The following is a 27,350-nucleotide window of genomic DNA, read 5'->3' as shown; positions in this document are numbered from 1 at the left end:
TCCAAAGATGAGACACTAGGCAATACACTGGTGTTTAGAAGTACCATTTATTGTATATGTCTAATTCTCACCAAAGCCTGATGACAGGTGGTCCGATCTCTGTATTTTTTAGACAAAAAATTATGAAACTCAGAAAGTTTAATTTATGTGTCCAAAGTCTCACACACTTTGAAGTTTGGAATATAACATATCTATAAGAATTCTGTCAGCTTTTCACCACAACACAATGTCCCTTTGACACATGTTCTTTGTATTCAAGGTGTTTAAAATGTAACGAGAGAGTAAGATGATAAATAAAAAAAGCTTTTTTTTTTTAAAAAACAAAACTCCCTTCTCAGTTGAAATTCCTATTCCCTAGTTGTTTTTTTTAATACTTGTTGATGATACCATAATTCTACTGTAGTTACTTTACTTTTCTCCCACCCCAGGCATCCCTGAATTCCCTCGCTCAAATGTCTAAAATTGTCATGTGTTGAATCCTTCAGACTTCTCTCTTCGTCATTTCATTTGCATCTGTTCTTTATTATTTATCTACCACCTTCCACTGGAATTACATATTTTCTGCTATTTTACCTGCAGTTTTCCATTTCTTCCAAATGCAAACTATTCATACTAAGTTTCTACTTTTGCTAGTCATTTCCTCACTCACAACCTCACAGTGGTTCTATTACTTTTAAGAACTGAACCCCGCCAATGTCCTTGTTTTCTTTCTCATACAATTTAAATATAGAATTTCCACGACAGTCAGGTGATTCCATTCTTTCTTAGTAGACCCTATCTCATCTGTCCCTATCCCAGATTCTACGATGATCACACACACTCCACCTCTTCAAGGTGTTGGTAACTACTACAGTCTCTGCAGTGTACAGTGATTTTGAATGCGTCTGGTTCATTCTGACATTTATGGTCTAGGCCAAACATAGGTGGCATGGGTTTCCACAGTGCCTGGCATGGTTTTAAGAAGGTACTGAAATGGAGTAGAATACCAGAATGCCACTGGGTTTTGAGAAGTTATGATTCACTAACCTTTCCCTACACTTCATGTAGTTTTGTGTATTTTATCATTAATAAGGGTCCAGTGTAAGTCCTTGTCTTTAAAGTTTAAGTTGCTATGTATATTATACGAATACTCTTAACATTTATTTTGCATATGTTTTTGATACTCACGTTGTGAGCCCACTAGTCATTTTTTTTTAGTAGGACAATGACAGACAGAAACAAGGAAGAATCACCATAGAAGAATTTAGAGCAATTTATCGGATTATTGCACACAGAGAAGAAATTGCTGAAATTTTCAACACGTATTCTGAAAACCGAAAAATTCTTTTTGAAAGTAACCTGGCTAAATTTCTAACACAAGAACAATTCATAACTAAGGTTACTAAAGCTTTTGTTTCTGAGATCATTCAGAAATATGAGCCCATTGAAGAAGGTATGTTTGTATTTCAAAGTTTTATTTTTATATTTATATTTATATTTATATTTATATCTAAAGTATTTTTATGAATGATGGTGATTAAATTTTTGAATGGGTCAACTTTATTTTCCAGAATATGCAAAAATATATTATAGAATGTATATGTACCTTTTAAAAGCTATAATGTGTAGCCATGAGTTTCTTACCTACTTTATTTTCTAACTCCTTTCCATTAACTGTTTTCATTTATCTCTAAAATATTCAGAGATGAATTTAGACATGAAAGTAAAATATTGAAAGTACTCCAATAGATCTCATGAATAAGATAAAAATCCAAGTTATGAACATTCTTCCATTTTTATGCATTATAAAAATGTACATAAAATTTAAGGTAAATGCAAACAAATATAGGAAGGAAAAATATCTTGAAATCACCAGTTTTTCTTTTTTTAAAGAACAAAACTGTCTACTACAACTGTGTTAGTCAGCTCATTTTTGGTATTCTAACAAATACCTGTGATAATCAGTTCATAAAAGAAAAGGTTTATTTTGGTGCACAGTTTTGGAGACTTCAGTGCATGACTGACTGACCCTGTTGTTTTGCACCTGTGGCAAGAAAGCTCATTGTGGTATGAACCTGTGATGGGGGATGTTGCTTACCTCATGATGACTGAAAAATGAAAGAGAGAGAGGAAAAGGAGGGGCTGGGGTCCCAACAGACCCTTCATGGGCATACTTCCAAGCTCTCCCACTTGCTCCCAGCTTGATTCTATCATCTTCCCATAGTGCCAAGCAGGGCACTAAGCCTTCAAACATGGATCTTTGGAGGATATTTCAGATCCAAACCAACAGCAACATTTCATATGTATTTTTAAAAGTTTGTTTTTCCTTGTTTAAAATATTTATGTCTGTTATTAAGTTATTTTTAACTGATCCATAAAAATTTAAAATTGTATATATTACCATGTAATGTCTGATACAGGGAAACACTGAGTGATATTTAAATCAGATTGAACAGATCTGTCTATTCAAATATTTCTCATTACTTTATGGTGAAAACTTGCAAAATCCTCTCTTCCAGCTTTTTGACATATACAGCAAATTATTGCTATCTATAGTTATACTGTGCTGTAGTATACCAGATTTTCCTTCATTTTTGAATACATAGTTATTTGGTTTAAATTAAATGATCCTTTAAGCTAATGAGCTGTCATAATTTGGAATTTTTGTTTCATCTTTCAATAGGTAAAACACTTCAAACTGTTTCATTTACGATCATTTGAAACCAAATAATAAAGAAATAATACAATAAAATAGTTACATAATTGCACAATAAATATTGTTTGAGCATAATGACAATGCTCCACAGAAATTAACTGACAACACAACTTAAAATGCTCTCTTCATAAGAAAGATGTAAAAGCCCAAGCTCTGCCTTTGAAAGTTGGTTTGAATGACCAATGTTTAACATGGGGGTAATATGGGTTCTATGAAGACTAAACTTTTTAAACTTCAATCATTCATTTATGATTTATACAAATAGTTATTTGTGGCAAGTAAGTGTGATTCTAGACTAGAGGCTGGGAACATAGTGGAGAAGATGGCAACTAGTTTTGTATTCCTGATGAGGGCTGGAGGAAACTGACAATAAATAATTAAACATGTAAAAGAGTCATTTAAAAAAATGCTAAGTGTTGTGAAGAGAATAAAACAGAGAAAGTGATAAAGAGTAGGTGAACTGCTCTATTTCAGATTAGGCGTTTAGGAGAAACCTTGCTGATGTGTGAAGTTCAAGTCAAGATTGAAATGACAAGAAAGAACAAGTCATATGGTCAAATGGGAGACGTGTTGTGTCTTAGAGTAGGGGAGGGGGAAGGAAAAGAAGCACTGGACTTGAGTTGGAGAATTCAAGGAACAGGAAAGGGCAGTATGGTCAGAGCTTGGAAAATGATGGGGAGGTGAGTTTGTGGGGAGAGCAGAGATCAGATCAGGTAGGGTTTTGTAGGCTAAAATTAAGTTTGGCTTCATGACGTCCGTCGCTCAGAGATTTTGGAGGGTTGGAAGCATTGTGGTGATGTGACTGAGGGCAGTGCTAGTAGCAGTTTGACCTGAGCATCATTAAACTTCTTCGAGTTTGCAACAAGATAAAGAGTTTGCGTTAGAATGGAAAGCAACTGTATTACTAAGCATACCCAAGAAGATCCACTGATGACGACCTCCTCCTCTTCCTCCTTCTTCCCCTTCCTCTTCTTTTTCCCCTTCCCCTTCCTCTTCCTGTTCCTCTTCTCCTTTTCCTTTTTCTTCTTTCTTCTTCATCATAGCAAGTTTTTCTCTAAAGAAGTAGTGAATTGATTTATATTCTGGCTCAACTTTTTATGTCATTACCCCCTAGAATCAGCCAGTTTACAGATGGGCACTTTCAGTAGCATTGATCTAGTGAGTACAACAAACCAGAAATCACATTGGCACTCTTACCTTCAGGTGGGAAATTAAAAGATACAAAAAGATATTGGGATAGTGGCATTGATACCTTGCGTTTGTGTTTGCATTTTGACTACAACATAATATTGTTGGTCCTTTTTATCTTTAGAGTTTAATTTAGACTGTGTTAGACACTTGTATACACACCCAACACCTTGCATTTTATTTACATGATTATTGATCACTTTAGTCTTATTAAAGTCAATTTGAATTATGATCTTATGGTTCTCAATGCTGTCAAGCTTCTCAATATCATGCCCATTGATATGTGATATATACCAAATGAGGTTTTTAAAAGATCCATGAGAATAGTTCTCATTTCTATCTGGTAATTTTGTTTTAAATTTTTATTTATTTTTTATTTTTATTTTTTAATCTAGTGATTTTTATGGGCAAAAAGTGAGCTTATCTTCTATTCTAATATGAAAGATATTTACTTAGTTGTTCTATAGTTGAAAAGGGCTATAAGTCAGTGACTGCTGATTAAACAGGGAAAAATAATAAATTTATACAAATCATAACTGTTACAAAATGTGATACATTTGTTCTGTATGCTACCACATTCCTAAATTTACATGCTTTGAAATAGAGAGTTTGCATACCTATAAAATTTTAATGTATTTCATCTAGTTTTTTTCCTAAATAGAATGGTAATAGCATTTTGAAAGCTGGCCTTTTCACTTTTATGATGTCATAAACATTTATTTAAGTCACTGTATATTTTTATGATACATTATTTTTAATGGCTACTTACTATTATACCATATTTTGATCTTTAATTTGTTTTCTCCTATTTTGCTTTTATAAATAATGTTGATGTGAGCATGCTTGCACATTGATCTTTGAGTCTCTACATTTGTAGGATAAATTCCTAGAAATAAACTTCTTGGCCAAGGATCACACTCTAGTCTTAAGTGAATATTCATTTCAGCTTTTCTTTTGAGCTAAACTGAGCTATGAATGCCAGCAATAGCAACTGACATTTATAGAGCTAATATGTAGGGGTAGGTTCTCTGATTATCCCCATTGCATGGATACAGAGAAATTAACAAGTTCAAGGTCATATAACAAGTAAATGGATTTGAAACCATACTGTCTGGTTCCAGAATTCATGTTCTGCTTAAATAGATAATTTTAGTACATATTATATTGAGTATAAAAAGTTCAGAGATAATTTTCTATAGATGATCATATGTAAAACCAGCGATTCCATTCTTAGGCGTGCATGAAACAGATATGTATACAAATTTGCACCAAAATTCGTTTTCTGGTTGTTTATAGTAGTGCTATTTGTGTAGCCCCACACAGAAAATTGTCTAAATGTTCATCAAGATTGTAATAGGTAAATACATTTCAGCATACTTACACAATGGAATGTTATAGAGTAATGAAAATGAACTCTGTATAACAGTTTGAATTAAAGCAGTAAATTTTAAAAACATAATGTGGAAGAAAAGAAAGCTGGCATAAAATACATACTGTATGAGTTCATTCATATAAAATATAAAAACCAGAGCAAAATAATCTATGAGCTAGAGGCTAGATCAGTGGAGGTGGTGAATGGGAAGGTAGTTGGAGACAGGTTTCAGGGTATTGGAATGTTCTGTCCTTTGACCTGGGTGCTTGGTACTCAGATGTGTAGCTTGTAGACACTCACTGATCTATGATAGATGTACTTGTGTTTATTTTTAAAATGCAAAAGAACTGGGATAGTAAAATATTGAACATCAACATGAAAGAACTAAAGGTATTCACTAGAAAAATTTGTTTTCAAAGGAAAATTAGAAATAGCATTAAATTAATTCTAAACAAATATTTTTTAAAAAGATGTTCTACTAAATAAATTTCTAAGTGAGATGTAATGTTTTATGTTGCTAATGGTATTTTTTCATCCTTTTTCTTATTTTTGATAGTTAAGAAAGCACGACAGATGTCATTTGAAGGTTTTATAAGGTTCATGAATTCATCTGAATGTCTACTATTGAAGCAGCAGTGTACAAAAGTTTATCAAGATATGACTCATCCATTAAAGGATTATTTTATTTCATCTTCACATAATACATATCTGATATCCGATCAATTACTGGGACCAAGTGACCTTTGGGGATATGTAAGGTATTTATTTTGATTTTTAAGCCTGTTATATTCAAAACACTTGGAAGCTCCTGGTAGTATCTGTCTCATTTGGCAAGAGCGCAGAGTAAAAAGCAGGCTATGCAGGTTTTATTTGATGATCCAACCTTTGGATGAAGTGACAACATAATTTATTGTAAGTGTTAGTTTCATAGACTTTCCTTCTAGTCTTGCCTGAACTGCTCTCCCTGGTTATGGTGCCTCTGAAGTTTCCTGAACAATTTGAATACTTCTTATATGAACACATGACTTCTTATTGTACTTGACTAGTCAGAACTTACTAGAGTTTAACAAAGATGGCAAACATTAATTCCCAGACATCAGGTCACAATGCTGTAAGAAAAGGGAACACATAATGCAGTAAATTATATTACTTGGCATTCATAGACAATGGTTTTTGTGGATTTATATGTCAAATAATTTACATAGATTAAAAGTAATCCATGCTGCGTCTCCAATTTTACATACTACAATGTATCCTACTGCTAATGTTGGACTTCAGTTTAGTCTGCCAGCAGAGATGGTGGACAAAATTTTCAAAGCTTCTACACTCATCTGTGTATGACTATGTGGGAATAGACAGATAAAAAGCAGGTAAATAGATATCTTCAGGAACCAGTGAGTCATGGAGAAAGTGAGCAAGAGCAACATGATAGAGGGTTAGAGGGCGAGACTAGATGAAGTGGTTGGGAAGGGTTTCAATTAGCTTTCATGATGATAAAGAGGGAGTCCTGGAAAAATATGAGGAAAGTCACATTAAACAGAAGAAATGAAAATGCTTGACATGTTCAAAAGAGAGGAAGCAGCAAGTGTGGCTGCAAATGAGTAAATGGTGGATGAAGGGACATGAGTTTGAGGAGGGGGACAGGCTGAGGTTATGAAGGTGCAACTGACCATGGAAAGGAGAATGGGTTTTATTCTAGCTGTAGTGGGAAGACACCGGAGGGGGATTTCCCTTAAGATCGTGTCACACTTTGACACTGTGGAGGAAGAACTGATGGGGCAGGAGGGGAGGTTGAAGGTGATTTGGGAAGGTCTTGTGGTAATCCAGGTGATGATGAAATGTAGATGGTGAACTCAGGAGGCAGCAGCTGAGATGGTGGTACATGCCTGAATGTGTTTGGAGAAGGTAAAGCAACAAGGCTGCTGAGTTGAAGGGAGGCAGGAGGGAGAGAAGGTTATTTTTGGCCAAACAGCCAAGCGTACAAGGATACTGTTGACTGAAGTGAAGCTTGAGAGAGCACAGCTCATTGCTGAGTGAGATGCTCTACCACAGAGCTAGATTGCCAGCCTTTCTTATTTTTTTAATTTGAGACAGGGTCTCATTAAGTTACCCCGACTGGCCTTGAATTTAGGATCCACCTGCCTCAGCCTCCTGAGTAGCTATGATTACAGACTGGAGATTATCCTGCTGGTAGAGATCTAAAGATTGTTCCCTGGCAGCACCCCAGGGGACTGATACTTTATATGGATAAAAAGGGCAAGACAATTTAATTTGATAATCAACCAAGAGGAGGGTGAAGCAAACATCCTTTCATGGAAATGAAGAAACTTTACAAATAAACATTGCTTATTTTCTAATTAAAAAATCTAAATCATACACAAATGAATCTACATGCCAAGAAATGTGCGCGTTTAAAATTCTGCAAAAAGTAGCCCAGTCTAGGACTTATGCCCCAAATTAGGTGGCCACTTTATTTGCCTGTGGAAACATTAATGATTCTGATGATTCTTATAAAAGTGTTCTAGCTTCATTCCTTCAACCAAGGACAAGTGGACAGCAAACTCAGAAGTTTCACATCATAGGGCATCTCCACATGCCTGAGTAAACCTGTGCGTTTAAAAAAGGAAGAACCTCCAAAACCTCAGAAAGAGTTCAATGATCATTTAATTTTATATTTTATGTGGGTGAAAGCTCTGAATAAGATAAGATTCACAAATTCTTTTTCTCCAACGCCCTGCCTCCTTGGGTTCTGTCTTTCATCTATGTTATTCCCAAGGGAACAGAAGGTCTCTTCCCCCCACCCCTGAATTTAGCACATTGTCTTAGTGTCATAATTGCTTTCTCTTTTCTCAGCTGCACTCCTACCTAAGTACTGTTTGAGTCATTTCTTTAGAAAGGGACTGAATATAATCCCTAAAGAAGCACTAGATCTTAAAGTTACATTTGCTTGTAGATTATTTGGTGCTCTGTGCTTCTGTTTGGAAAAACTACTGGTTCATTTAGGCACTTAGTGCTTGGACCACACTCCCCTCTCCAGGCCTTCATGACTCAGGGCAGTTTTTCTCAACTCCTTACATTTTGCATCAGATGGTTCTTTGATGTCAGGGGTTACTCTGTACATTGTAAGAATGTACAATGTACATTGTAAGAATGTTTAGCAACATCCCTGGCCTTTCTCTACCTGCTTGATGACAGTTTGAAACCTCCCCAACATCTCTAGTTTGTAGACATTTCCAAGCATCTCTAGGGAGGCAAAGTCATCTAAGAATGAGGGGACTATAGACAGGGGGTTGATTTAAAATGCCCTGTGGAAAATAGGTGCCAACGTGGGTTTCTATGGGAAGATAGTTCTCTGTGTGGCAAGGGAGCTTCTTTAACCTCTTCCCTAGTAGATAAGCATCGGTTCTAAGGTCCCGGTGGTTCAAGTCAGCCCTCATTTGATTCAGGTCTGTCTTTTCTAAGACTATATCTTAAATCCATCTTGTCTGCCTTCCCCTTCTCTTCTTGCATTCTATGGGTCACATTCTTTTCTAATATGAGCACAATAAAGATTAATGGTTATAGGTCGACCAGTTATTATGAGACTGATCTTGTGGAACTTAGAATATTAAGAATAGGTAGAGATTTCAGAATTCTGAGTCCACAGCACTAATCATCTTACTGGATTGGTGGTGCTGGCACCATGGTTGACATTTAGCCCCATGTTGGACTGTGCCCACAAAAAACAGGAGAAAAGTTCAATGCAACTATGTGTGTATGCCCAAATATATATCTGGAATCAATGAGACCATTTAAAAAATAAATTAATAAATTTTGGTGAACTCTGGCAAAAAATAACCTATTTCAAAATAGCATGCAATGACCTGCTCTGTGTCGGCAGTGAAGATTTTGAGACCTCTCTATTTGTGTATATTCATTATTATTAAGTGGGAGGAGAATCTGAATGCAATCAGCTCCAACAGACACTGTGTAAATAAAAGTGTGTGTGTTACAGCATTTTGTCATGTTCCTCTTTACAGAAAGAACTCTGAAAATTCATTCAAACCCAGTGGTTACGACCAACATATAAACCTAAGAGAATTTATGTCTAGGTCAAGAAACTGAGATTTATTTGAGAGGTGGAAAAATGAAATCCAGCTTAAGACATTAGAAGAAGTGGAAATATAAATTTCCTCACTTTGGATAGAGCTGTGAACCTGGCATATTCTGAGGCTGTCAGTTCAAAATTTCCTCCCAGTGAAATCATGAGTCAAATAGACATAGATCAGCAGGTATTCAGGTTTCCTTTGCATACATTTAAATTTTCCCCAGCTCTTACTTGGATTCCAATTGGAGATGGCCTTACGTAAAATGGTTAAGAACTTGCAGGTTATTTACTGAGCTCTCTGTTTTCCACTCCCTCCAGCCAACATCCTCTCCAGGGGGAAAGTATTGTGATGGTGTCTCTCTCTCTTTTTCCCTTCTCTTTCCACTCTATATCCCCTTCCCCAAAACCTGATATAAAGAGAGAATCAAATAAACATTACTAATGTATTGTATGATTCAGAGATGGATTTGAACATTACTGCATGTCAATGATATTACATCTAACAGTAAATATCACCATAAGCGAAATTATTTGGGTCAGAAACAGAAATGTTTTATACCTACAACTATGGAGGCAGGCATCTTCTTTCTTATAGTAAACTAAGCCTTGAATGGAGAGCACAACCAAATCAGTTGACTAGAAAGGAGCAGATACCAAGTTGGAGCACACAGGTACTGTGTTCTTCCTTCAGGATGTAAATTTCTAGAGACTCAAAACTTGTCCATATTGTGAATTAATTTAAGCATTTACTGTGAAATAAAAAATAGTCTTTTGAATATGTTGACACTACCCGCGCCCCACACACACATCGTTAAGGTCCAGGAATGACACTGTGTCTTTCTTACGTCTCACTAGTGCCCTGGTGAAAGGATGCCGTTGTCTGGAAATTGACTGCTGGGATGGATCACAGAATGAGCCCGTTGTATACCACGGTTACACCCTCACTAGCAAGCTTCTGTTTAAAACTGTTGTCCAGGCGATACACAAATATGCATTCATGGTATGTTCATATCTTTGTTACATTGTGGTTATTTCGACAGAACCAACTTGTTTAAAAATCCTTATGTAATGCTTGGCCTTAGTTTAGATACATGATATTTTAAATTGTGGTTTATTATCATTTAACAGGCAATAAAATCCATGTGGTATATAGTTAAAGGTAGACTTATCAAAATGAAACAGGCTATAAGGCACACGTTTTATAGAATTTTTTGTTTAATTCTGTTTGTGGAAGTATGTGTGTATGTGTATTATGTTACAGTGTAAAATACATTTTCACTGTGGGTTTTGCCCCCAAAATTTGAGAAATACTGATCCTGATAATAGCAAATATTTTTACCAATATTTAGCTATTTTATTTTCAAGACAAATAAAATGTGTGAATAATGCATTATCACAATTAGTGACATTATTTATGACATTACTATGACTGTAATGGCAATAGCAAAGAATGTTCAGAAGATTCTAAATTTATATTCAATTAATTAAAGTTACAGATTTAAAGATCTAGGTTTTTTTTTTTTGGTACCAGGAATTGAACCCAGGGTACTTAACCACTGAGCCACTTCCCCAACCCTTTTTATTTTTTATTTTGAAACAGGGTCTTGCTAAGTTTCTGAGGTTGATTTTGAATTCACCATGCTCCTGCATCAGCCTCTCAAGTTGCTGGGATTATAGCAGTTAGATCCTGGCAAAGATCTAGCTCTTTATGGAACTAAATTCACCTTTCAAATCCTGGTGTATAAATTGGACAGATTTAGCCATCCTTCCACTTTAAGGGGTTTTGAGTAACACTTGGTCCTATTTACAAACTTGTCTGATTATGAACCTTTCGACATTTAAAATTATTTTGTAAACTTAACATAACTGATTACTTTTGTAAGAACTTCAATTGCACTACCATTGTAGTGCAATCAAAGAGATTTAACAATAACTTCCTTGGTACTTAAACAATGTATATCTAGTAAATTAAACTTATAAATTTTATGAACAAAAAGCTTCCTGTCAATGAATTAAATAATCTGTAAACATAAACTTGAAAATCACAAACTTCTGTCAATTGCTCCATTATATATTAAAAGAATATAAAATGTTCTTAAGATATAAATATCAAATAATAATTTCTATGTTGATATAAAAACATCGATAGTATTGCATTGATTCTTCTAACTAATTTCTGATGATTTCTAATTTTTTCTTTTTGTAAATTAGGTTTTTAAAAAATTTTAATTTTGTATTATATTTATACATATTAGTGGGATTCATTGTGACATATTTGTACATGCACATAACATAATTTGGTTAGTAGTACCTCCCCTTCCCTGCCCTCCTTCATAAATTCATGTCTCCACTGTAACTTTGCTGTTAAACTAACACCAATATCCAATCACCAATATCCAATCACCTATGTGACATTTCCTCGTGGATATTGAGTGGGCTTCTTGAACTATATATATTTAAAATTGAGCTCTGAATTTTCTCTATACCTCAGTCCTGCTCTTCCCATTACCTCCCTAGAGCACCTTTCAGATGCTCCAGCCAAAATCATTGTTGTCAACTCTAGTTCTCCCTACTTCTTTCAGACCCCTCAATCAGTTCTTCATGGCTGTACTTTTGAAATATATTCTGAACTTGACTGCTTTTCATAGTAACTGTCATTGTCTTGATAAACCACCAGCACCTATCACCTGACTACCGCAATAGCCTCTTAGTGTGTCTGCTTCTCTTCTTTCTTTCCTGCACTCTCATCTCAACACATTAAGTCGGAAGGACTTTGTAGCAAGTCAGATCATGTCATCTCCCTTCTCAGGTCGAGCAAAGTATGCTATGTGCATATACAAGTAAGGCATAATGAATCTCACTATTATGTGTGATAATAAAACACTAATGAAAAAAGAAAGAAAAAGAACCTGCTATTTAACTGTAAAAAATAAAATAAAAGCTAAAATCCATACTATGACTCACAAGGCCCTGCATGACTGGTTTTCTGTAACCTTTTTCAACTCTCTTGCTACTCTATTCCATATTCATTCCTTAGCCTTCTCAGACACATCTCAAAGCGTCTGCACTTGCTATTCCCTTTATAGGAAATACTCTTCCAAAATATTTGCATGACTATATTCCTCATTTAATTCAGTGTGAGTAACAGAAGAAATAAAAGGAGACAGAGACCATTTTAAAATTCAAAGACCTTGCAAGGATGGGAAGCCTGTAACTTCCAAGACTAAAGAAAAAGAGATGAGCAATTAGACAAGAAAAAGAAGGGAAGAAGTAAAATTATCTCTATTTGCAGATGACAATATGTAAAGAAATGCAAAGATTTCATGAAGCAAAAACTTAGAGCTAATAAATGAATTCAATAAATTTACATGAAACAAAATCAATGTAAAAAATCAACAGCATTTTATACACAAATAATGACATAACTGAAAAAGAAATTTAAAAATTCCATTTTTGATAGTAATAAAAAATAAGTAGGAGGGGGCTGGGGATAGAGCTTAGTTCGTAGAGTGCTTGTCTGTCAAGCGCAAGGCCCTGGGTTTGATCCCCAACACTGCAAAAAAAAAAAAAAAAAAAAAAAAAAAAAAAAAAATCCAAAAAAATAACTAGGAATAAATTTAATGAAGGAAGTGAAATATCTGAATACTCAAAACTACAAAATATCGCTTAAAGAAATTGAGGAAGACACAAATGGAAAGATAGTCCATGTTGATTGACTGGAAGAATTAATATTGCTAAAATGTACTTGGTACTTAAACAATATGTAGATTCAATGCATCCCCTGCCAAAATCCTAATGACTTTTTCCTCCAAAACAGAAAAAAATCCTAAACTTATTTGGAACCTGAAAAGACCACAAGTGGCAAAAGCTGTTCTTGAGAAAGAAAAAACAGAGATGGAGGTATCACACTTCCTCATTTAAAATTACATTTCAAAATATAATAATTAAAACAGTATGGTTCTGGCATAAAAATAGACACATAGACCCATGGAACAGAACAAAGAGCACAGAAATAAATCCAAACACACAGAGTCAACTAATTTTTGACGAGGGTGTCAAGAGGACAAAATGGGGAAGGGGTACTCTCTTCAATAGAGTTCCACGTGTGAAAGAATGAAATCAGACCTTTATTTTACAGCATTTACAAAAATCAACTTAAAATGATAAAATACCTAAATATAAGATTAGAAATGCTACCCAAAGAGACCAAAGCATCCAGAGAGGAAAAAAAGGGTGAAAAATCCTGGACATTGTCCTTGACAATAATTTTGGGAGGTATTATACCAAAAGTTGAGGCCATAAAAGAAAGAGTAAATAATGGTACTTTATTTAAAATTTAAAAATTTCTGCACAGAGAAGGGAACAACCAACAAAATGAAATGACAGACTACAGACTGGGAGAAAGTATTTGCAGTTTATCAGATAAGAGGTTAATATACAAAATTATCCAAGAATACATATAATTCAATATGGAAAAACATATAGTCCCATTAAACAACAAGCAAACAAACCCTGAGTAGACATATCTCCAGATAAGGCATAAAAATGGCCAATATACATGCAAAAAGGTGCTCAGCATCATTAATCATCTGGAAAATACAAGTCCCAACAACAGTGGGACATTGCTTCACACGTTAGGATGACTTTTATCAAAAAGTCAAAGGGTATCAGATGTTGGTGAGGGTGTAAAGGGAGCTATATACTGTTCCCTATATACTATATATATTCCCTATATACTGTTGGTGCAGATTGGTGCATCTGCCATGGAAATTAGCATGGGTATTTCCAAAGTAATGAAAAGTAGAACTACAATAAGACCCAGAAATCTCTTCTGGACATATATTCCAAAAGGAAATGAAATCACCACCTTATAAAGCAATCTGCACTCCCATGTTCTTTGCAGTATTATTTACAGTAGCCAAGATACAGATACAATATAAGTGTTGGTCAGTTCATGAACAGATAAATAAACTGGTATGTATATGCAATGAGATATTATTTAGTCCTGAAAAAGAATGGGATCTTCCCACAACATGGATGAACCTGCAGGACATTGTGCTAAGTGAAATAAGTCAGAAAGTGAAATAAAGATTTTACATAATCTCACTGATAGGGAGAGTCTTAACAAATTCAGCTGTACAGAGATAGAGAAAAAAGCAGAATGGTTACCAGGGATGGGATTGGGGACGGAATAAGAAAATGTAGGTCAGAGGATACAGAGTCATAGATATGTAGGAGGAAAAGTCTAGACATAAAATGCATACTGTGAGGATTACAGGAAGAAAATTGTACTGTTATTGGGATTCATGGTAAATGAGTAGATTTTGGCTGCTCTTGTCACAAAAACATAAAAAATTGGTTAACAATGTGAGATGATGGATATGTTAATTTGTTTCTCCATAGCAACTTTCTACTATCTGTATGTATCCCTCAACTTGTTATATACCTTAAATATGCAAATAAAATTTATGAAAAAAATAGCAAGATTTGAGATTTTAAAAAGGCTTTGAAAAGCAAGGTCTCAATGAGGACTTCTCAGTTGAACATAGTGATTCAATTTGTTAATCTTGGAAGGTTGGACTTCCCATTCAAGATAGTCACCATTAATTTGGGAAAGAGAAAAAATTAAATTAAAAGTACTTGTAATTATTGCTAAAAGTACTTGTAATTATTGCTAAGAAATAACCTTGGGTCTAGTTACTGGCATATATACATATATATATATATATATATATATATATATATACACACACACACACACACACACACTCATCTGTATATATATATATATATATATATATATATATATATATATATATATATATGTGCCAGGCATGGTGGTGCATGCCTGTAATCCTAGCAGCTTGGGAGGCTGAGGCAGGAGGATCATGAGTTCAAAGCCAGCCTCAATAACTTAGCCCAGCCCTAAGTAACTCAATGAGACCCAGTCTCAAAATATATATAAAATGGCTGGGGATATGGTTCAGTGGTTAAGCACCCTGTGTTTAATCCCTCAAACAACAACAAAAAAGAAATATATATAATATCTATATTATATGTATATAATATGTATATTCTAAGTTTTGTGGGAGCTGTAGCAGCACAGTCAGCACATGAAAGAGAAAAAAGAAGAGATGATCCACTATCTTCTTTAAGGACATGTCCCTGGTACCTGGATGACCTCAACTAGCCCCCACCTCCTAAGGATTTCTTTACCTTCTGATAGTGCCAATATGGGACCGAGCCTCTTATACATGAGTGGACATCCAACATCTGAAATATAGCAGGCAATGTGTTTTTCTTTATAAGACTGCATTATAGATAACTTTTTATAATAATAGTGTATGTAACTCTACCTTATTAATGGTCTATTTCATCTCTTTATATAGATATGGTATAATTAATTTAAACAAGGACCTATTGATTGGTGTTTTGAATTTTTCCTATACTTATGGTGCAAATGTAATAATTTTCCTTTTCATACAGATTCAATGGTTCTGTCTTTTCAAATGTAAAAGTACTTTAAAGAATACTTAATTATGGTGCAAGAGTACTGAACATTAGAAGTGAGTTTTAAAATAAAGTGCTCATATTAATTGTATTAAACTTGTTTAAAAGTTCTGATTAATAATCATAGTAATGGTTAATTTTTTAGACATCTCAGTACCCAGTGGTGCTGTCCTTAGAAAACCACTGCTCCCCTCCCCAGCAAGAGGTGATGGCAGACATTTTGCAGACTACTTTTGGAGATTCCCTGCTTTCTGATATGCTTGATGATTTTGTGGACAAACTACCTTCACCAGAGGTAACGTTTTATCTAAGAAGCTCAGGTTAGGGGTGGTCCCCTAACCAACATGTCACTCTCATATTGGCTCTTGAGACAAGGTCAGAGACCAATGAAAATGAAAATGCTTAGTTTTGATTATTTACAGAGGTGTGTTTTTGCAAGTGTTGCCTGGGAAACATGAATATGGAAGTGAATAAAGGGAATATATAAATAAAGAAAATGTACAGAGATACATATAAAACCCACATTATGATTTCATGTCTTTCTTCATGGGCTTACTATTTCAAGACAATTAATATACCCCAGGAGTTTGATATGTTTTATGGGCAAAATCTAAAAAAGAGGCAAAAAAAAGTCCAAGAAATAAACAATATATACCCAATATTTCCTTTTTTAAAATTATTTATATATATATATATATATTTAGTTGTTGATGTACCTTTATTTTATTCATTTATATGTAGTGCTGAGAATCAAACCCAGTGCCTCACACATGCTAGGCAAGTGCTCTACTACTGAGCCATTTCAACAGTTGAGGAGCAGATTCCACTTTATAATCCGTTCTTTTCAGTTTCTGACTCTAGGATGTCTCGCCATCTGAATTTGAGCATATTCAAGTATTTGGTTTGAAAAAACACCCTTCCTCTGCCCTCAGGATTTCACTTCCTTTCCAGCTGTGTATCTGATTGTTCCCTTTCCCACCCAGGTTTCCATCTTCTCACTCTCTTCCCACCTTTCCAGTCTGGCTTCCTCTTCCACCTGCTCAGGTGGAATAAGTCTAGTGGACTTATTTCAGTCTTCAGCTGGCCTCTTCCCTCAGCAACAATCAGATGGAGCCCTTACCTATCTCACGATGGTGGATATTATACCAAAAGACCATAAAAGAAAAAGTAAATAAATAAATAAATAATAAAAGTAAGTAAATAAACTTTTGCACAGTGAAGGAAACAACCAACAAAATGAAATGGCAGCCTAACTACTGGGGGAAAATATTTGCAACCATATATCAGATGAGAAGTTAATACCCAAAATTTATAAAGAATACATATAACTCAATACTAGAGTAAGAGTCTCATGAAAAAAACAAGCAAAAAGCCTGCATGGATGTATCTCCAAATAAGGCATAAAAATAGCCAACAGGCATACAAAAAACTGCTCAGCATCCTTAATCATTAGGGAGATTTTATTTCTTTCTCATGAAAATAGGAGAAACACATTGCCATGGCTGTTACAATGCAAACTTACTTGTAAATGTGTGATTGCGTCTCTCTTTTGCACTCTTTCTACAGGCACTGAAGTTCAAAGTATTAGTTAAAAATAAGAAAATAGGAAGCATAAAGGAAACTCGTGCAAGACAAGGTTCCAATAAGCGTGGTAAAGTGGAGGAATGGGAAGAAGAAGAAGCAGAGCAGGAGGAGGAAGAAGAAGAATTGAAAGAAGTAGAATCATATGATAATTTTATGTTAAGACTCAATCAAGAAAAGGAAATGGATATAAAAAAAGCACTCGCAGCAACACTTTTCAAGAAAAAGAAGGTGACATGATGTTTTGTGAGAATCTTACAAGTGATTGAAAAAATTTCTAATTTCTTTTTTCTTTTTCTTTTTCTTTTCTTGGTACTGAGGATTGGACTCAGGAGCAATTGGCCACTGAGCCACATCCCCAGCCCTATTTTGTATTTTATTTAGAGACAGGGTCTTACTGAGTTGCTTTAGGACCTTCCTAAATTGCTGAGGCTGGCTTCGAACTTGCAATCCTTCTGCCTCAGCCTCCCGTGCCACTGGGATTATAGCCATGTAGCACTGTGCCCAGCTGAAAAACTTCTAATTTCTTATTGGTGGAGAATTGGAAAGATCCCAGAATGAAGAATCATTTCCCAACAGATGAAATCTTGGGTCTATCTCTTAAAATATACTTTGAAAAAATTGACAATGGAAAAGAAAATTTAAGAGTTATATGAAGCTGGGATGTGGATCAGTGGTAGAGTGCTTTACTGGCATGCTTGAGGCCCTGTGTTCAATTACCACAGCTGTACAAAATAAAAAATAAAAATTAAATAAATAAGCAGTTAAAAAATTAAAAAATCATTTCTTCTGTTAGCTCTTCCTAATTTATTTCACTATAGCCAACAGTTTTTATGAGCTCTTATATAAGAGGCCTTGTTCAAACTACAAAAGATGAAGATAAACCACACAAATTCTCCACCCTCACATAGAGACAGACAAGAAGATATTTATGAAATGCAGTGTTTTAAGTATACATATTAATGTATCAAAAGAAGTTACACTAGTTTGCATGTGGCTTGAAACCAGTCCAACTGGGTTAACTAAATGAGAATTAGCTAAATGGCCCACATAATGCCAAGTTCAGGGAAAGGATTCTTAATTTGAGGAATGCCCTGGTATACTCTCTCAAATAAGGGCAACAGGAGTTTATTTCTTTCTCCGTCTTTGGTCTCACTTTCTCTGAATTTGTGCAAGTCTATTGTGAAAGTTCAGCTTTATATCCTTTCAGATTCAAATGCAGTAGAATGCCTATGTATGCCTTAGCAGAGTAGGCAACATTTCATTTTGTACATCAACTATAATCTGGTTATATCTGGCACATCTCTGAACCAATTACTGATTCTAGGGGTATGAAAAACTCTTACTAGCTAGGCCCAATCTGCATGATCCTTATTTAAACACATGGATCAAGCATGAACAAAGGATGTTTCCTGGGGATTTTTCCTCCCCAAAACTTGGGGAGTGGCTAACAAAAACATAGAGGAAATAGGTCCTGGTTTGGAAAAGAGCAAATGCTATTCCAAAATGTTAGGTCGAACTGGAGATATGCTTACTGATGACTAAAACTTCTAAATTTGTAAAATTCATGAGAATAAACATCTTTGAGAATAAGAAAATAGTAATTATTGTTATCACTAATACTTATTATCTAATTTGAATTTTAAATTTAGGCTAGCTGATATTACCATTAAATATGACAGTCGTAAAAATCATCATATGACAAAATACTTTTTGAGGAGGTAATCCTATGAAAAGATGAAAATGATCTATTTGAAAGCGTATTTTCTTTATTGGAAAAGGAAATTTTCAAATGATTAGTGTAGAAATGTGAAATTACTGCATTTTATTTTTAGACCAGGAAGATGAGAATATCTTTGGCCTTATCTGATCTTGTCATTTACACTAAAGCTGAGAAGTTCAAAAGCTTTCAACATTCAAGACTACATCAGCAATTTAATGAAAATAATTCTATTGGGGAGACACAAGCCCGAAAACTTTTAAAGATGAGAGGTAAGTGCTTATGATTCAAATCGATGTGGTATTTAAATCAGTTATATATATGCTAAGAAGGATCAATGATATTTACATTTTTATATTCTCATAAGATTTCAATATATTTCATATAGTTTAGAAAGGGGTTATATATATGCTGAAGGTTATGTTAAATTTTATTCTACAAAACTTAGCTGCTATTTACCTTTTTAAGTCATATAATTTTGATTAAATGTCCAGTGTGGATAATTGTGTGGATGGGGTTCTGGTGAATGGTTTAGGTGGCACGGCAGTGGGTCACAGGGTTGCAGAGGCAAGCTGAGCCAAATTTTAAGCCAGTTGGACTTCGCCTTGGGAGCAAAGGTGAGCAGGAGCGAGACTGCAGCCTCCCGTTAGGCATGACCCACTGCGTATTTCTGAAAGATACCTCTGATGGCGTCTGAAGGGCAAAACTGCAGGCTGAAAGGAGATCAGGAAGGCTTTTGGTTGGGCAGTGAGAGCGGAGACAGAGGAACTTTGTAAATACAACAGCATTGAAGAGGTAGAGTTCATCAGACTTGGAGGAGTCTCAGAAGAGAGGGAGATAATGGCACCCCGGTTGGATTGCTGGATTGCTGTGTACAGCACGCACTGCCACTGCACACCTCCAGAGGTCCCGCCTGTCTCTGCATCTTTTTCTAAATGCCTTCTAATTCTAAATCTGAGGGAGTTCTGTTTGGTTACACCAGAGATAAAACAAGCCTTGGGAAGGAGAATGGGAAATAGACTGTCTTCTTTTTAGATTCATATGAGAGAAAATGTGACAAAGGGATAGGTAACTAGTTAACAGGTGACTCTCTAAACCCTTCTCAGAAAAATTGCACCCAAACATCTTGTGTAGAAACTCTGCAGCAGGAAAATCAGCACCTGCAACTGACTTGAGAAAACCTGTTTGGTATTGTACACTAATATGTTTATTGGTTGACCTCACTGGGGTAGCTACTGGTGCCTCAGCATTTTGAAGTATGTTTTGGTTCATATTTTCAAACTGATTATTGGAAAGACCCTGGATACTTTAAGCCCCATATGTGTTGTTTTTCTTTAAAAACAAACAAACAAACAAAAAATAATGGGTTATAACCAAAAATCAATAATAGATCTGGACTACAGTTAATATAATAGGGTAGAGTAGAATAGTGCAAAATGACATGGAAAGATAGAATACAATAGAGTATTGCAGGTAGTAAGAATAAGCACTGTTTAATGAAACAATTGTGTGTGTGTGCTTGTGTGTGTGCATTTGATTGCCATGTAAAATGTATTTCTTACTGTGTGATATGGTCAAGAGATTTCGAATGTTTTGCTTTATTGACTGGCCTTTGTTCCTTCAAAACTATTGGATACCTTTTGTTATTTATGAGGACAAGACCTCTGGGCATAGTAAAAGTAGTTAGAATTCTTTGAATCTCATCATGTTAAACACTTGCAAAAATTTTGGAAAGAATTGGGTTGTGCTGGGCAGAACCATAAAGTACAGCATTGTTGTCTTTCAGAGAATATAGAGGTTTTTTTGCACCACATCAGTAGTAAATAATTAATGAAACTGGCAAAGGTTTTAACAGCAAAGACACTTAGTATTATTTCAAATATAATAAACATTAAAAGAATATGGTAGATGAAGTTTATTGAAATGGAATGATTCTTACATTAATAAACAAAAAAGGCAGTTTGTAAAAGGAAATAAACAATATTATTCAGTTTTAAAATTAGCATATAAATAGAATAGAATGGAAAGATATATACCAAGCCATATAAATGGTTCTTAACTGAGTGATATTATATATAATTTTATTTCTTCTTTTTTCATTTGATTTCTCCATATTTCTATAAAGAACACAAACTGCATTTGTAATATCAAATCATGTTTGATGTCTAAAGTTAAATCTCAGAAGTGACAAAATCATATTATGTAATGGAACCTTAGTGATCATTCATACATTACTTTGTACATTGGAAAAATTAAGACCCAGAAGGGTATGTGTTTTGCCTAAGAACAGACATTCCTTAAGACTAGATAAGGGAGTGTGATACACCGATGCACATTTTATACATGAATTGTTTCAAAATAATTTTCAAGGAGAGTGCAACTTCCAAAAATAAGTATTGATGAAAAATTAACTGTAATTTTAAAATTGACTCTACTTTCTAAAGAGTAGTTTTTAAGGTGAGAGAGGGAATGATTTTGTTCTAGTTCCATTAGCAAATATAATGGGCCATGCACAATTACTACTTCTTCCATGATTGGCCATCATACTAGCAGGAATGGTTATGGGAACAGGATCTGATTAGCTGAAGAAGAAAATCTTGGAGAAACATGAAATCTATGTTTAAAAATTTTCTGGAGTTCTAAATGATAAAGTGTATAAGTTAGTTTTAAATAATCTCAATTTAAATAGAAAATAAAAAATAATGTATATAGACATTATAAGAAAGATATTAAAAATAAATATTATTGAGTGGTAGTGAGATTTTTAGTGAAGGACAGAAAAGATTGAATGAATCTGGGAGAAGATGCTAGAGTAGAGGGGCTGAGAGCTGAACTAGATAACTTGAGGGTCTCTTTAAGCCCTGCAAATTTGTGAAATGTTCAATCAAATTACTTTAGCTAGAATCATATAGTTTCTATCCTAATGTGAAAATCAAAGTTAAAAAAAATGGGGAAAGATGCTACTTTTGTTTTAAAAAATGAATATATTTTATTTTGGAAATTTTATGTATTCTTATAGTAAAATGAAGTTAATTTGGATTTGGAAAAAAAGAAATAGAAATTAATCCATGCTTTTCCTCAAGTGAATTATCAGTGTACATAAATTGTGTAATGAAATTATTATTAATCAACACCTATGATTTATACTATAAATAAAGGCATAGGATTCATTTTGATCTTCCTGAATTACTAATATATTTGCCAAGAAAATATGTATCAACTTTATTGAAACTATTGTAGAATTATATAATACATAGAAGTAGTAGCTTATTTTATTTATTTTAAATCTTTCACAATGTTTTAATAATTTTTCTGTTTTTTAGCCTATGAGTTTATTTTTCACACCAGGAGTTTCATTACCAGAATATATCCTAAAGCAACAAGAGCAGACTCTTCTAATTTTAATCCTCAAGAGTTTTGGAATATAGGTTGCCAAATGGGTATGTTACTTATGACATTAGGTTGTTTGCAAAAGTAAGTTGAAATGAATTAATTTTATGAATTAATGAAGAATACATGAAAAAAGCTTCCTGTGAATAATTTTGGGCAATGGAGGTTTTGGGGGTCAGGTACAAAAGGATGACTCAACAACTTCAAGACTTGAAGTCATTCCTAAATGGGTTGGAGAGGGTAAATCTAGATGAGGACTGGTGACCTGGAGGTCAAATTCATGAGGAGTTATGGGACATATGTGGTGGAGGAAGGTAGCAAACTGAAATGGTCGTGAAGGCAACATGAAAGATCAAATTCCTTTGCCAGAAAGTCAGACTCAAGTCCTCTTCAGATCAACTGACCTCTATCACTTAAAGTTTGTAACAGTTTCTATATTTATAGTTTTGAAAATTGAGTAGGATTGCACAGCATGTTTATGTGTCCTTACAAGTTTCTCCTTATTCCAATGGAATAGCTGGTACAGTACTGGCACTAGCCATTTGGAAAGTGGCCAGTGTTAGCCCATCCTGTATGAACTGTGGCAAGGCTGGTGGGCTCCAGGAGAGTGGGAGACTGGGGCGTGGGAGTGCTACTACATGCAGTGGCTACTTAGCAGACTACATTGAGGTACTTCTATATTTTAGCAATTATCATCTTCTTTCTCACTTTCTCCTCACGTGACAACAGCACCTATTTGATCTGAATGTCTGTGATACAGTTGATATCTTCACCTCCTGCATTTAAAGTACTGATTTAAGAAAAATTTTATATTTCCGGAAGCTACCTGACATGTGCATTGAATACCGTGTAATCTACACTGTGTACCATTTTGACTTCTTTACTCAAAGCTAATTTAATTTACAGATTAAACTTCTCAACCCCCCAACATACATTAATATAGACACAGCAGGAGGAAAGCGTTTAAAAATCAAAAATGATTAGGCTAGTGATGTTTGTTTTGTTCTTAGAACATTTGAAGCAATATAATCTGATTAGATTTTAGTAATTTTTTTTTAACTGTACCCCCAATTGCCTGACAATGTCAAAACACTTCTTTCTCACAGTGGCCTTGAATTTCCAAACTCCTGGTTTGCCCATGGATCTGCAAAATGGGAAATTTTTGGATAATGGTGGCTCTGGATATATTTTGAAACCCTATTTCCTAAGAGATATTAAATCAAACTTTCACCCAAATAAAATAAACGACGGCAATCCATTTACACTTACAATAAGGGTAAGATTGATGACTTTTTCTCTTATTTTTTTTGATTATCACATAAATTAGTGTACGCTAATATTTTGAATTCCATTAGTTTTCTTTAATGCCTTTTAAGCTTCTGTTAATGATTTCAGGTACTATAATTGGGTGATATTTCAACATCTTTCCATATCTGAAAAATGTCTTTCCATTGCATCTTTACATGAATGATTACCTGCCTGTGAATAGAAATATTAAGGCCAGAACTTTCTCTTCTCAGAGGTCTATTTATATTATTCCATTGTATCTCAGCCTTTAGCATTGTTATAGAGAGGTCTGAGTTCAGCCTACTGATGACCTTGTGGGCATGCTATTTTTTCCCCTCCTTTAACTTTAAAGAATTCTACCAGGAAATTGTGGGAGCTTTTTTCTTTACATTAATCTCCAGAATTAGGCTTTTATAGTTCAGGACATTTTTTCTCCCCTTGTGTCTATGAACAGGATTTGATTGCTTAGAAAGGAAGAGTATCTGTGTGTTTTTCTCCAGTATCTGTCCTCCATGTCTACTAATTTATTTCAGCTTTAGAATGTTCCCCTCTCCTCCACATTTTGGGAGAGCTTTTAACGTTTGTTCTCTCTTTTGATTTTATTCTTCATTAGTTTAAATGTCGATGCAAGTTTTCCCCTTGCAGTATCAGTCCCTCTTCCCCAGTTGTTATTTACCTCATACTGCTTCCTCCTTTTTGTTTTTTGCAGTGCTGGGGATTGAACCCAGGCCTTGTGCTTGTGAGGCAAGCACTCTACCAGGGCTATATTCCCAGCCCTGCTTCCTTCTTAATGTCTCTATCCTACCGGTGCCCTCCCCTCATACTCCAGTCTTATTTATTCATTTTCATCTTTTGATTCATTACATCCTGTATAATTTCATTGAGAGCAAAAGCAGTTGTCTGAAATTTATTGTTTCTATTAGTAAGGATTTCTTTAAACATCCTTCTTATTCTCTGTAACCTAAATGTAAAGTCTATTTACTTTTAAAAATGTCAATGAATCTTTGGAAAAATCTCTACTTGCATTTTTTCTCCACTTAATTGAGCAACCCTATTTTAAACTGTAACGGTACCTCTTATTTGCAAATAAATTGGGTAGGTATAGTCTCTTTGGTTCCTTTCTATTTATCTACTTGTTCCTAGAACTACATGAACCATATCAGAGCCTGTTCTGGAATTTTCATGACACTGGTATTTCTATTTCTGCATTGGTTTATTGTGTCTCATTCCATTACTCAGTACATGCTGCACTTAGTGCGACCAGCTCTGCTGGCTGATAAGAGCTCCTGCCCCTTGTTACCTGTCTGTCAGAGGGCCTGAAACACTGAAATTAAGTGTGCTTTTCCCAGGACTCTTCCTATCTCAGTTTAATATCACGGTGTTTGGGAGACAAGTCTCATCTCTTTCAGGCTCTGACTGTTTTAGCTCAGCTATCAATGGAAGTTTTGAAAGCTGTTTTCCTGAAATTAAAATGGAAAGAGAGTACAGTAAATATGAATGGGACTGAAATGATTGTGGCCATGGCAGCAGTGCATGACCGACAGAGCTGACTTTGCTCCTGGCTGTCAAGGATTTTGTGACATTCAAATAGGAACATCTGGTGGAGAGGAAGAGGATACAGCCAAAAATAAATTAGTTGACACTCTCCCTAGGATCTGGCAAAGTATTGACCATTGAGCTTATTCTATAATGTTACTGTAGTATTGACATCCTTTCTGCATTTTGTACATAGTTGATCTAGTGAGAAGAGGTTAATCAGCCTCTTATAAGATCCCTTCCCATTCTACACAAATCTCTCTTCTGTATCTCTAAGATCATTTTCTCAATTTAATCTACTTCCTAAAGGATTCTATCTCACTTTCCTTTCTAACTAAATATTGTTCATTTCCTTAGCCCATTTGTTGATTGGATTGTTTGTATTCTTGGTGTAGAGTTTTTTGAGTTCTTTATATATTCTGGAAATTAGTGCTCTATCTGAAGTATGAGTGGCAAAGATTTTCTCCCACTCTGTAGGCTCTCTTTTCACATTGCTGATAGTTTCCTTTGCTGAGAGAAAGCTTTTTAGTTTGATTATCCCCGTTATTGATTCTTGCTTTTATTTCTTGTGCTATGGGAGTCCTGTTAAGGAAGTCTGGTCCTAAGCCAACAAGTTGAAGATTTGAAACTACTTTTTCTTCTATAAGATGCAGAGTCTCTGGTCTGATTTCAAGGTCCTTGATCCATTGTGAGTTGATTTTAGTGCAGGGTGAGAGATAGGGGTTTAGTTTCATTCTGTTGCATATGGATTTCCAGTTTTCCCAGCACCATTTGTTGAAGAGGCTATCTTTTCTCCATTGCATATTTTTGGCACCTTTGTCTAGTATGAGAAAATTGTATTTATTTGGGTTTGTGTCCATGTCCTCTATTCTGTACCATTGATCTACCTGTCTATTTTGGTGCCAATACCATGCTGTTTTTGTTACTATTGCTTTGTAGTAGAGTGGAAGGTCTGGTATTGCGATACCCCTGCTTCGCTCTTTCTACTGAGGATTGCTTTAGCTATTCTGGCTTTCTTATTCTTCCAGATGAATTTCATAATTGCTTGCTCTATTTCTGTAAGGTACGTCATTGGTATTTTAATTGGAATTGCATTGAAACTGTATAGCACTTTTGGTAGTATGGCCATTTTGACAATATTAATTCTGCCTATCCAAGAACATGGGAGATCTTTCCATCTTCTAAGATTTTCTTTAATTTCTTTCTTTAGTGTTCTGTAGTTCCCATTGTAGAGGTCTTTCACCTCTTTTGTGAGATTGATTCCCAAGTATTTTTTTTTTTGAAGCTATTGTGAATAGGGTAGTTTTCCTAATTTCTCTTTCTGAAGATTCATCACTTATATATAAAAATGCATTGGATTTATGAGCATTGATCTTATATCCTGCTACTTTACTGAATTCACTTATGAGTTCTAAAAGTTTTCTGGTGGAATTTCCTGGTTCCTCTAAATATATAATCATGTCATCAGCAAACAGGGATAGTTTGGGTTCTTCTTTTCCTATTTGTATCCCTTTAATTTCTTTGGTCTGTCTAATTGCTCTGGCTAGAGTCTCAAGAACGATGTTGAATAGAAGTGTTGAAACAGGGCATCCCTGCCTTGTTCCAGTTTTTAGGGGGAAGGCTTTCAGTTTTTCACCATTTAGAATGATATTGGCCATGGGCTTAGCATAGACAGCCTTAACAATGTTAAGGAATGTTCCCACTACCCCAATTTTTTCTAGTGTTTTGAGCATGAAGGGATGCTGTATTTTATCAAATGCTTTTTCTGCATCTATCAAAATAATCATGTGATTATTGACTTTAAGTCTTTTGATATGGTGAATTATATTTATTGATTTCCAGATGTTGAACCAACCTTGCATCCCTAGGATAAAACCCACTTGATCATGGTACACTATCTTTTTAATATATTTTTGTATGTGATTTGCTAATATTTTGTTGAGAATTTTTGCATTAATATTCATTAAGGATACTGGTCTGAAAT

The 27,350-nt window shown here is 34.8% G+C and overlaps 1 protein-coding gene across 1 annotated transcript in view; it reads left to right on the top strand.

Annotated features, from left to right (window-relative positions):
• Positions 1-27,350, top strand: part of PLCZ1 (phospholipase C zeta 1) — a gene marked incomplete at its 5' end in the record, with an annotated part of 52,541 nt that overhangs the window by 11,393 nt on the left and 13,798 nt on the right. The window contains 8 exons of the mRNA XM_079139882.1: positions 1,201-1,432; positions 5,812-6,013; positions 10,198-10,342; positions 15,998-16,147; positions 17,419-17,664; positions 19,269-19,425; positions 22,477-22,593; positions 23,650-23,819. Of these exons, the coding sequence (XP_078996008.1) occupies positions 1,201-1,432; positions 5,812-6,013; positions 10,198-10,342; positions 15,998-16,147; positions 17,419-17,664; positions 19,269-19,425; positions 22,477-22,593; positions 23,650-23,819 (1,419 nt within the window). The remainder of the gene's footprint in view (positions 1-1,200; positions 1,433-5,811; positions 6,014-10,197; positions 10,343-15,997; positions 16,148-17,418; positions 17,665-19,268; positions 19,426-22,476; positions 22,594-23,649; positions 23,820-27,350) is intronic.

This window comes from Sciurus vulgaris (genome assembly GCF_902686455.1).
Source record: "Sciurus vulgaris genome assembly, chromosome: 5".
Taxonomy (NCBI): Eukaryota; Metazoa; Chordata; class Mammalia; order Rodentia; family Sciuridae; genus Sciurus; species Sciurus vulgaris.
The sequence above is the reverse complement of the archived record's forward strand: the minus strand, read 5'-3'. Positions and strand labels throughout refer to the sequence as shown.